At 44.2% G+C, this 12,130-nt stretch overlaps 2 protein-coding genes and 1 long non-coding RNA gene across 3 annotated transcripts in view; 2 read left to right on the forward strand and 1 right to left on the reverse strand.

The window, feature by feature from the left end:
* Positions 1-539: 539 nt before the first annotated feature.
* HHEX (hematopoietically expressed homeobox) lies at positions 540-6,392 on the reverse strand. The gene is made up of 4 exons (XM_011361568.2): positions 6,003-6,392; positions 3,694-3,872; positions 3,433-3,483; positions 540-1,672 (listed from the first exon to the last, which is right to left on the reverse strand). The coding sequence occupies exons 1-4, from the start codon at positions 6,364-6,366 to the stop codon at positions 1,454-1,456; spliced, it is 813 nt and encodes a 270-aa protein (XP_011359870.1). The 5' UTR covers positions 6,367-6,392; the 3' UTR covers positions 540-1,453.
* LOC111740781 overlaps positions 6,033-12,130 on the forward strand; it is a 15,393-nt gene continuing 9,295 nt past the window's right edge. The window contains exon 1 of the long non-coding RNA XR_002780742.1: positions 6,033-6,168. This is a non-coding gene — a long non-coding RNA (uncharacterized LOC111740781). The remainder of the gene's footprint in view (positions 6,169-12,130) is intronic.
* LOC111740779 (translation initiation factor IF-2-like) lies at positions 6,344-9,680 on the forward strand. The gene is made up of 2 exons (XM_023531439.1): positions 6,344-7,072; positions 9,116-9,680. The coding sequence occupies exon 1, from the start codon at positions 6,365-6,367 to the stop codon at positions 6,995-6,997; it is 633 nt and encodes a 210-aa protein (XP_023387207.1). The 5' UTR covers positions 6,344-6,364; the 3' UTR covers positions 6,998-7,072; positions 9,116-9,680.

Consider the following 12,130-nt stretch of genomic DNA (forward strand, 5'->3'; position numbering starts at 1 on the left):
GCGCGAACTATCTCCGGCTCCGCCCGGCTAGCGTCCCCTATCCCCCTGAAGGGAGCCCCCTACACGGGCTCGGCCGCCAAGGGATGACGCAGTGTTGACTCACCGTGGTCAAGGACAGTGGTCCGGCCAGCCCTGCGAGCCGAGGCGAATCGATGAGGCTTGGGCTGCCCCGCGCTTCCGCGGCTCTTCCCGCCGCACCCGCCCGCCGCGCCTGCCTGCCGGGCCCTGGGCTCCGAACCTGCCGCGTTCGGGGTCCAGGGGCGAGAGCCTCGCCCGCTGCCCCAGACATACACATACCCAACCCCCGGCAAACACCCGGGGAAGGCCCAAAACTACCTCCCAGACGCCCACCCGCCGGCCGCGGCCCAGTACGGCGCTCCCGGGGCGCTCAGGGCTGCGGGAGCCCCAGCGAGACGCGCCACCTGAGGCTTCAGGCCCCAGCGCCGACCCGCAGGCGCCTACCCCGCGCCAGGCACCGGGACGCAGGCGCTGTAAGAAGTGTGGGTTTGTTTTAATCAAAACATGAGAGGTCCAGCGAGGTCAGTCGTCCAACCGACGGATTTATTTTATAGGAAAGTTACTCATTAGAAAAAAACACCATTTTGGCCATTTTTTTTTTTACAGTGAACAATTATATATACACATTATAAACATCGATATAAAACACAATATCTACAATCTACTTACATTTACTTAATCTGCTACTTCTAATTCATCGTGATTATTTTTAATCACCAATGAGTCAGTTTCTGCTTGAATTGGCCAATGCTATCCTTAACACCCTAGTCAAACAGGTACTAAGTGATAGTGCAAAACAAGCATTTAAGATTATCAACTTTCTGACCAAAAGAACACACACATCCCAGAGACAACAGCTCTGAGCTGCTTTTAGATTCAAGGCAGCAATATAGGAACGTAATGTAAAAGTCTAGAATGTTTCCTTTTAAAATATTCCAAGGCTGTGTTCACTTCGGCAGAACATATACTAAAATATTCCAAGGCTGCCTGAAATGTAGACCTCCTTTCCAAGGAGCACCTCTGGATTTGGGGTGCCCTCTGCTTTTCCATTAAGTGATGAAGATAGATTACAGAAAAATTATTCAAGACAATCCTATTAAAATATTAAAGTTATAACTTAAAAATTTAACAAAAAAGTTCAAAATTACTTTTTATAAATAGAAAAAAATTACTTTTTTAAAAAGGGGATGAATTTAATCAGTGAAGAGTCCATTTAATGTACAATCTAAAATCAACACATTAACTATTTCTTAAAATCGAAATTAAGGTTCCAATGTGAACTTGTTATTTAGCCAGTGCACCAAATACATTAAGTTTCAAATACCAAACAACTGATTCCCTTTCTCATATAGTTTTCCAGTTCACCTATGGAGATTTTCCATAGCAAATATTATTCCCAAATCCAGTTTTCTGACCACACCAATGTCAGTGGTCATCATCCAGCATTAAAAAAGCCTTTATCACCCTCAATGTCCACTTCCTGATCAGAATCCTCTGAAATCTCTGATTCAAGATCTTCCTGAGAGGCAGGGGAAGGCGAACATTGAGAATTATCCAAAGCACCTTTATTCTGTTCACTGGACAAGTCTTGCCTCTGGTCACAGGGATCATCCAAACTTTCCAGTTCTTCCTTTTTATTGCTTTGAGGGTTCTCCTGAATGGAGAATGAAAATGGAGATTGGCAGATCATGAAATATGGAAGAAATGAAACACAAATCAAAGTATTTTTTCACTCTCCACCATCTTTTTAATTTTTTAGTTTATCAATTGCTTATCAAAACCTATAACCGTTTTATCCAGAAAATACATACTTCTTTCTTACTTTGGAAGAAGTTCCTATTATATCAGAGATAGGTTATATACTCTTACCAAGTTAGAATACTCAATATAAACGTGTTATGTCAAATGAACACTTAATTCCAGCCCAAACCCACGACCTCAAGATTCTTAAAAGTTTAGGAGGAAAAAAATCAGGTCACTGCAGATGCACACTATCTTCATTCTTTGAATATTTAAACCTTGCTGATTAACAGGGCCTTCCACACCTTTAAAGAGTATGAATGTTAAATAGTAAGGATAGAGTTCCAAAATTATTAAATTGAATCCCTTTTCATCCATTTTCTGGAGTAAGTTTACAAACATATAAATACATGTAACAGGTTACAAAATCATGGCAAAGAAATGCAGAACTGGAAGAATGTTGCCAACTTAAAAGGAAAACAACTACAACTTACTTAAAATTCAGGGGAAATTTCTGAAGAATATTCCCATTATTACATAGGAACCACTAGTTTAAAGTCTCTAGTAAACTGCAGTCATGCTTTTGACCAAGAACTAAATGAGTTAGTGAATTTTTAATCCTATGCTTGTCTAAAATGGACATAAATACTACTAGAAATACAATATACAGCTAAGGTTTCGTTTTTTTTTTTAAGCAAGGCTATGGAACAGTAGATTAACCAGGCTTGCAACTATATGACAAATATATGTACAAGGTCAGAAATTGAGAAGAAATCTGAAAAATTTTTCAATTGTGTTGGAATAACGGTATCATGGAAATTTTATTTCCTGCTTCAGTGTTCTTTGTGACACGATCTTTTTTACTAAATTTTAAAATGCACAATTCTTTCAATTTCCCCACTTGTACTGTTTCAAAAATATTTTATTTACTATAAACTGTATATACACTGGCAAATGAACAATTCAATTGTCAGATAAATTTGGAGAAGATATCCAGATTAGGACATCAAAAACAAATCTTTAGCTTTAAGTCAATAGAGCGTCTTTTAAAACTGAATTAGCCTTTACTTTTTATCACACATTGCATAACAAGGTCATTGGAAGAAAGTTTAAGCTACTTTCCAAACAAGCTTGGATATTCTCTTACATGTTTTTATATTCATTGTAAGAGCTTGCATTAGGTGGAAAATAATTTTTTAACTCTTTGATATTTAATTCGTTTAAAAAAAAAACAGTGCAAACAAGACTTAAAGGTGTTTATTTCCTTATATTTACCCTTGAGCTCTGCCTGGTTTTATTATGGCTGTGTAAATAAAAGAAACAATTTTCTCCCAAAGATAACTGCTCAAGTCATTTACTGTCAATTACTTTATCTTTCCTGCGTTAATTAGATAAACAACATATGGAGTTTATAAAACAATTAGCCAGGAGTTTTACTAGCCAGTGTGTGAAAACCCAAGCATAATTGATATAGGAACTGCATTAGGTGCTTTTAGCATTACTGCCACCTGAGCAACTCATCCTGAATTTCAGCAGAACTATTTGCCTTTTTAATCAAGGTGAAGAGGTTAAATAGTCTCTCAAATGACTTTTGCATACAACCTATAACAGGCCTTGCATTGAGATAACATGATAAAAATATTTATTTCTATAGAAACAAAACCATGTCAATACCTGTTTTAGTCTTCGCCATTTAGCGCGACGATTCTGAAACCAAGTTTTGACCTACAGGAAAGAGAAAAAGAAAACTTGCCACCAGCCACAATCCCCAGGGACCTAGGAGGAGGGGCGAAGCAGATCCCTGCTGTCTAGCAGACCAGCGCTCCAGGAGGTGGTAGCACCCTGCGACAAGCCAAAGCGAACAGTGGCTCCATGTCTTTCTTCTGACCCAAGACCGGGTTCCCAGGAGCAAGCCCCAGCCGCTGGTCCTCTCACCTGTCTCTCGCTAAGCTGTAGCATCTTGGCCAGACGCTTCCTCTCTGGTGGGGAGAGGTATTTCTGGGTCTCAAACTTCTTCTCCAGCTCGATAGTCTGGTCGTTCGAAAACCTCACCTGGCCGCCTTTCCTTTTATGCAGAGGCCTCTGTAAGAATGGACTCCAGAGCAGGGGTTTGCCTGTAGGCAGCAAGAGCAGTTATTAGTGATAGCCCTGAAGCAGCCTGGCAGACCCTAGACTACCTGGCCATGGGGGTGACAAAGGGCATAGGAGACAATGGACACTCAACCAGACATGTTCATATACACTCACCAACACATGGACCCAACATACTGCCACCAATACACATACATACCCAAACACACAGAAACACCCAGTCACACACCTACATTACATATACACATAGATCACACTTGGACAATCACAGGCACACAGACACACACACAACCATCACACCCATAGCTAGATACCAACACACAAATCTTTTGATCCCCAAAAGAACACTCATTATAGGCTGGGCTTAAAATACCATGACTCTCCTTAACCAGTCACTCTCGAATTTATCCTCAACTTTTTGCACCTCCAGGTGAACCGCATTTTGCAAATACCCTGAGTGTGTGTATGTTGGAGAGGAACAGGGCTGTTACACTACCCAAGGCGTTTGCGGCCTCTGGCCGGCAGCGGTAGCCGGATCTGGGGACCACGCGCAAAGCCCTTGAGCCGGGGAGCCGGCGTTAGGCTCTGCGTGGAGCTTCCAATCCTAGCTCGATGGGCGCCGCAGCCTCTTCTGATTTCACATCCAGTCCGCGGGGGCGGCCAGTTAAAGTCACCCCGTGGGCTATGGCAACATTTCCGTCAATGTGTTTCCTGTTGGTCTATCTCGAAAAACCCTTTGCTTCCTCCTGCGCGGTCCCAGCAGTAACCCAAGGAAACCCAGAGCGCACTCGCTGTAAACGTTTGCCCCCAGGCCGGGCCCAGCTGAGGGTCCCCCTCGAGCCCCAGCAGCCCAAGAGAGCCACGCTGGGTCCACAGCACCAAACCCATGAGGCTGGAATCAAAAATACAATAAATAACATTTTTTTAAAAAGAACTAAAATATAAACTTCCTCCCCCCCGGCCTCCGATCTCTCTAACAATGAAAAAGAAAGGTGGAGGACTGAGCTAGTGGCCCGACCATCATGATGACATTAAAATGTTAATTAAAATGGTATTGTCTCCAGGGTCTTTACAGAAGTTGCCAATAACAAAGAGTAGATTTTAAACCCGGTGGCCCAAGGCAAGGAGCCCCGTTTCCTTATTTACCCCGGGGCTTCAGATGCCGGAGGCGCCAAGGGCCACCCGGAGCGCGGATTAAGGGTGCCTTATGTTTTAGGCCGCGCACTGGGGGAGCAAGCACAGCAAATTCTATATGCCCAACGTGTACGCGCTGCCTTTCCTACTCCAAAGACGTGTCCGACAGTCCGTCTGTGGGTCTGCGCCCTAACGCTTTGAAAGCTGGCATTGTTTTTTTTCCCGAGATTTTGCTTACGTCAGGTTTCAGACTGGTGCAAAACAGCCTCAAAAAAAAAAAAAAAAAAGGAAGCAACTGGTTATTTTAGCTGCCATAGAGTCACATCCCACACAGAGGAAATGAACAATATCAGAAAAACGGATCCCGGCTATCAGAAGTCGAGTGTTTCCTGAATTTGTCTGTATTGAGGATGTCGATAAAATAATCAGCAGCGTGCACTACTCCGGGGGAAGGGTCTGCTTCACGCAGCCAGGAAAACACTTAACAGCTTCTGAAACCAGATTTACTCCTATCGAGAACTCAAGATTTCCTGTATGAACGGAAAGGGTCAGGCTCTTTCACTACACAAGCTTGTTGAACCAGGTCCAAACCCCGTATCCACCCGGACCCGGCAGCTATCCTTGCACCACAGGGGACGGCCTGGGACGCCTTGGCACTCCCTTGCCTGTCCCTCCAGCTAAGCGGACCCCACCCAGAGCGACACGCGCGCCCTAGTACTGCCTTCGGCCGCCAGCCCCGGCGGCAGCGCCCGAGGTCTAGCCAGGGCCCGCGCGCCCCGACGCCTGCAAGGTGCAGGAAAACCAATCTGAGTCATGGTGCGGTCACCCCGGCCGCGCGCCGCCGGGCCCGCGCCTCCCGTACCCGCGCGCGCCCGAGAGCCGCTTTTCAATCGCTTTTGCCACAACTTTCTATTACCACCCCCTCCGCCCCCGCCGCCTCCTGGGCGCTGCCACCTGCCGGGTGGCGCCTCCCTCGCCGCCCCTTCGGCTCGGCCCCGCCATGACCCCGGCCGCCTTACCCAGAGGGTCGTGGCGGAGTAGAGCGTGCGTGTAGTCGTTCACCGTCCGCGGAAAGGGGTACAGAGGGCCCCCGAAGCCGCCGGGTCCGTAGGCGGCGGCCAGCGCGGCGGCGGAGTGGTGAGAGAAGGCGGGGTGGATCGGCGTGGGCTCGTACACCGGGGTCCGGTAAGAGGACACGAGGCTGGTGAAGGAGGAGTTGGGGGACGGCAGCGTGGGGGCGGGGGTGGGCGCGGCGGGCCCGCGGCCCAGGATGTCCTCGATGTAGAACGGCGTCGGGTGCGCGGGCTGCAGCAGCGGCGTGGGCGCGTACAGCGGCACCCCCACGGCGCCCGCCGCCGCCGGCCCGGGGTGCGGGTACTGCATGGCTCCGCTGCGCTCCGGCCCTTCGGAGAGCTGGCGGCCCGCGCCGCGGTGCTACATTTATCCGCGTTCCGCGCTCCCGGCGATAGGCTCTGCCGGCCGCGGGGTGGGGCCGCGCTCTCTGGCCCCTTCCTGCCGCCGGGCCCTGCGGCCAATGGCGCGGAGCCCCGGGAGCCGCCTCCCGCCCCCACCCTTGGACCGCCCCCGCCGGCCGAGCTCCCCGCCCTCGGGACGCGCTCGCTCTCAGCCTCCGAGGACCCTGCGCTCCGGTGCTCAGCGGCCGCCGTCGATCGAGGCTCCCAGTACCCTGGCCCGGGACGCCCTCGATGGAAGCCCAGGGCCGCGTCCGTCGGGGGAGACGAGAAGAAAGCAGCTGTCGGGAACGCGGACTCAAGCAGCCCTAGCTCCAGCCGGGAGGCATTTCTGCCGAAACTCGGGGGCACAGATCCAGGCCCGGGCCCAGGGTGGCGGCAGGCGACCCCAGGCAAAGGGTAGCTGGACTCGGCGCGGCAGGCGTAGAGGCCACCGGCAGGGCCGCGCCTTCGCAGGCTTCAGAGGACCCTCCCTGGTCGGCGCTCTCCCTGGAGTAACGGTGGCAATGGCTGTTGCCCCGGGCGTCCCCCAGAGCTGGTAACGGGAGAGAGTGCCCTGGGATCCTGGGGCAGCTCCAAGGAGAGAGATTCACGGCCCTTAGCTGCGTCCCAGTGGGGTAAGGACGACTAAAGGTGCTTCGGACTCTTAGCTGCTCCAGCCCGTTTCATTTGTGGGGCCCCCGGACTCAACCACTTCCCTAGGGCCGCCGGCAGAAAGCTCTTTGGGCCGGAATCGAGGGAAGGTCTGGGTCCTGTGCCGCCAGACAGAAAATGTCCAGTCTACTCCCACCCAATGGGAACTGCTTCATGTCCTCTATCCCGGAGTCTTGGGGGTCGCAGCTGCGCGCAGCCCCGCTTTCCCGTTTTGCATGTGTTTTCTATTGAAGCTGCAACGCTACCCGGTGTGGCCTCGGCTCTGTGCAGCTCCACTCGCCTGCGGGGCAAGGGGGCATTTTCTTGATTGACGCCCTCCTGCGGTCGTCACACCTCGCGGTGAGCGGTTTCAGCAGAGGTCCTCTATTAATCGTGGAAATGAAAAGATTTCCCAGCTTTTCCTATTGAGATTTTTTGTTTACATCTTGGAACTATTTTTTTGACTGCAGGGACCGCATTAGGAAGAAGAGCGGACTCGAAGCCAGATGGCCTGAATTCGAGTTTCACTCCGCACATTTTTGTTGAGCAATTACTGTGTGCCATCAGTGAACAAGACAGATGTAGTTCCTGTCCTCACCGAGGCAGAAATAAATTTTAATACAGTGACTTACGTAGGTGCTAGGAAGGAGGAGCACATAATGATCTGAAATCTTATAACAAGAGGCTGTGTTGAGGGGAACAGATTCCCCAGGGAAGTGATGTTTGGAAAATGAGTAGTTGTCAAAGGACCTAGAGAAGAAAGAATATTCCAAGTCCAGGGAATAGCATATGAATGTTGCCGGTGCAACTTAGTCAAGTCACCTCCCTGCGCTTTTCTCACCTGAAACATTTAAGACTTAGCCTAAAGGTTCCTAATCCTTTTAGGGTAGAGTCATACGTGTCTTCCAGAATCTGAGGACAAACAAGGGTTATAAGTACAAACAGCAAGTGTAATATGCTATCATTGGAGTTAAAAACGTTGGGAGAGAGTATGAATATCTGTGGCTTTGCTCTATAATATAAACTATCTCTGGAAGGATATACAGAAGACTGATAACATTCGCTGTCTAGGAAGAGAGGTGGAGTTGGAGGGAGAATGTACTGTAGTCTTTGAATATTTGGAGAATTGAACCGTGTGGATGTGTGACCTATTTATAGTCAAAGTAGGTTCTTGAAGAAGTGGCTGATTCTAGGTCTGGGGCAGAAAAAGTACAAGGTGGGCTAGAGGCATCTTGTACCAGAAACCATGGAAGGAAAACAGGAACTGCCTTGAAGGGTCTTCCATTGGTCAAATTTGAGGTGATAAGCATCAAAAACACATTATGGATTATAGATTATTGGCTATAACAGTCCATAGAACCTCTCTATCTATGATGATACTCAGAGGAGAAAGATGGTGGATGGTAAAGCTGGAAGAATGCCAGCGAACAAAAGTAGAAAGATTGATAAAATTAATGACTCATTCAAGAATCATCACTGAACACCAAAACCATTGAGTGAAACATTGTTGAGGATGAGTATTTTCACAAAGTTTCATTAGTATCACCCCAATTAATTGAATTCTGGATTTTTTTTAAAAAGCCTACAAAATACATTTGGGGAGATAATAGGCAAAAACTTAATATGAATTTATGTTAGATGATGTTATTAAATTATTGTTCATTGTATTAGTGATATTGGCATTATGAGTAAACATTTTTATTCTTAAGAGGTGCAGGAAAACGTATTTAGGGATAAAGGGCCATGATATCTGCAACTTACTTTCAAATTTATATGCACATATGCACACATATATGTTATATGCACACACAGTCAATATGTTATAAAGAGATATATACCAAGTTAGAAAATTATTCATTGGTGAATTTAAATGAAGAGTATACAGATGTTTATTGTGCTAGTTTCAGTTGCTCTGTAGGTTGAATGTTTTTTAATATAAAGACAAAAACAAGTATGATTTTATATGTTTTAAAATGAAAGCACTGCCTCATTTTTTTTTAAGTAAAAATTATTTGAATTTTTTTAAGTCCACATACAAGTTCAGGTGATGCATTGTCTCTGGGAACCATCCATGGAGTGCTGTTTGTGAATCATTGGTCCCTCTGTCGTCTGTTCTCATGTTGTGCCTACTCCACCAATCATAATTCTCATCCCATGGCCTAATGGAGAATTCAGGCAGGTACTGGGAGACTATGAAAATAAAATGTACTCTTCTGTATACCAAAGACAGACTAGGATTTGGGGACAAAAAAAGGACAGTTATTGTTATCTGAAGCTTAAAGGTGCCTTCAAAAGTTATGTTTGGGTCTCCACTGAGTTGGACCTCACCAAAGTAAACACATAACTGTGATTATTATTTTCTCACAAAATGTTTCTCAGCTTTTTTTTTCCTCCCCCTTTCACCTAGCGAGTAATCGAGATGATCACAATTCATTTAATGCCTTTACTAGCCACCCTCATTCTCCATCTTCAAAAATGGTATGGGTTTATAGTTTATTCTGTGCATGACTCAGCCAACAAAAAGATGTAAGTCTACAAAGCTTTCAAAAATAAATATTAAATGCTAAGGAAATAATCACTAACGTAGAAAAAGGAAGCATCATCCCTTTCTTTGATTTAGCCTGTTTAATGCTGTGAGGTGAATGGAGATCTTAAAAGGCACTGGTATAACATTCCAACTCAGCTACATAATCCTCGCCAGCAAATTGAGGCACTTAATTCTTTTAAGCTGTATAACACTGCCTCTTCTAAATCCAATCGTCAGATCCATGTTCATTTTGCTATAGTTAAAAAAAAATTACAACCACATTTGTGAATGTCACATTTATTGAACTACATAATTTTTAATATCACTTGTGTAGGTTTTATAGTTTGTTTTATTGTTTTAAAAGTCATTTGGGGCTCTAAAGGAACAAGATTTTTCCAAAGTTGTCCTTATAATTTTTTTCACACAGTCAGAACTAATAAAACAAAACTGTTGTAGCTATTTAATTCAAAATCTCTTGGAGTTTCAATATTTTTTCTCTGCTGGATACTAAAACCAATAAAGCTACATGAGATTTTAATTATATTCTGAATTAAACAAGACTCTCTCCAAAAATTTGGCACCATTTATTTTAGTCACTGCTATTTGTGCAAGAGACCAAACTTTGTAAGAAGAGAAGGCGGTTCTCACCTCTAATTTATCTAGTAGGAACTTCAGTAAATTTTTTGCAACTTATTTTCAATAATTAACTATGCATAGAGGAAAAACTTCAAATTAGCAATAGTTTGAAAGCATCAATGGATTGTATTATAACAGTTCGGTTCTATTTTTACTTACATTAAAAGTTTTATTATCTGTTGAAATGACAATCATTTAAGCACATATCAAATCATTGTAATATATTTTATTTAAAATTTGACAAAATCTAATTATTTAGGGTTTTAGGGTTTTACTAACTTACAAAATGCCGATAGGATCAAATAGAAATGTCTCGTCCGTGTCATGAATGGAATGAAAGCTCTGGAACACATGGGCAGTAGTCACCATGACATGGCTTCAGTGACATCCACATTTTACATACCACAGTGTACCTTTACATAGCACCACATGGTGAGTGAATTTTACTGACCATGGAGCTTTCGATGGAGCATATATTTATTTGCTCAATTACAAAAATGATGAAGAATTCGAGAAGACAGAGAACCCAATTTTTTAAATGAGCAAAAGATCTGAATAGACATTTCTCCAAAGAAGATACACAATGGCCAATAAGTACATGAAAAAATGTTCAACATCATTAGTCATCAGGGAAATGCAAATCAAAACCACAGTAAGGTACCATTTCATACCCACTAGGATGGCTATACTAGTTTTTAAAAAAATGTTGGTAAGAATGTGGAGATTTAGAACTCTCATACATTGCTATGACGATTTAAAACGAAGCAACTGCTTTGGAAAACAATCTGGCAGTTCCTGAAAGGGTTAAACATAGATTTACTACAGGACCCAGTAATTCCACTCCTGGAGATTAGATAGATAGATAGATAGATAGATAGATAGATAGATAGATAGATAGACAGACAGACAGACAGACAGACAGACAGACAGACAGAAAGAATCTCCAAGAGATGAAAATGTATGTCCACACAAAACTTGTACACAAATGTTCATGGCAGAATTATAATAACTAAGAAGTGGAAATAACCCAAATGTCCATCAATTGATAAATGGGTAAATAAAATATGGTACATCCAAGCAATGGAATATTATTTTGTAATAAGAAGGAATGAAGTGTCAATACATGCTACAACATGAGTGAACTTTGAAAACATTTTGCTAAGTGAATGAAGGCAGACACAATAGACCACATATTAGATTATTGCATTTATATGAAATTTCCTGAATAGATGAATCTATAGAAACAGAAAGTAAATTAGTGGTTGCCTAGAGATAAGGAAGTTGGGGATAAATGGAGAGTGATTGCTAGTGGGTAGAGTTTCTTTTTAAGGTAATGAATATGTTCTAAAAGTCATCGTGGTGATGGTTACACAACTTTGTCTTTATCTTGGTGGGGGAAACACTTTGAGTCGGTGAATTATATCTCAATAAAGTTGTTAGGTAATTTTTTAAATGATGAAAGAATGTCACATGAAAGCCAGGAATGTACCTTATAACAGTTTTAACAAGAGGTTATAATGTCAGAAGTGATATTTTGACATATAATCCAAATTTGTGGATATGCAGCCAAACTCCTAGGTAACAACCCTTAAGAAAGTATCAGAAATGATGAACCAGGACTCAAGCTCTCTGGGCCATGGGCGCCTTCTACTCAGTACACCAACCCACTCCCTTGGATCCTTGCTCTTTCATTCATATATATACATTTTTTTCACCAGTAGATGTCCTTCTAAACACCACCCAGAAAAGAGAGAAAGAGAAAGTTTATGGCCAAGGAACCAAACATCTGAAGGAAAAATTTAAGGCCACTGTAGATTCTGGTCCTAGTTTTTTAATTTTCATGAAAACATTTGAGGTTTTATGGGCACAGAATTCCCTC

Source organism: Pteropus vampyrus, unplaced genomic scaffold, assembly GCF_000151845.1.
Source record: "Pteropus vampyrus isolate Shadow unplaced genomic scaffold, Pvam_2.0 Scaffold68, whole genome shotgun sequence".
NCBI lineage: Eukaryota > Metazoa > Chordata > Mammalia > Chiroptera > Pteropodidae > Pteropus > Pteropus vampyrus.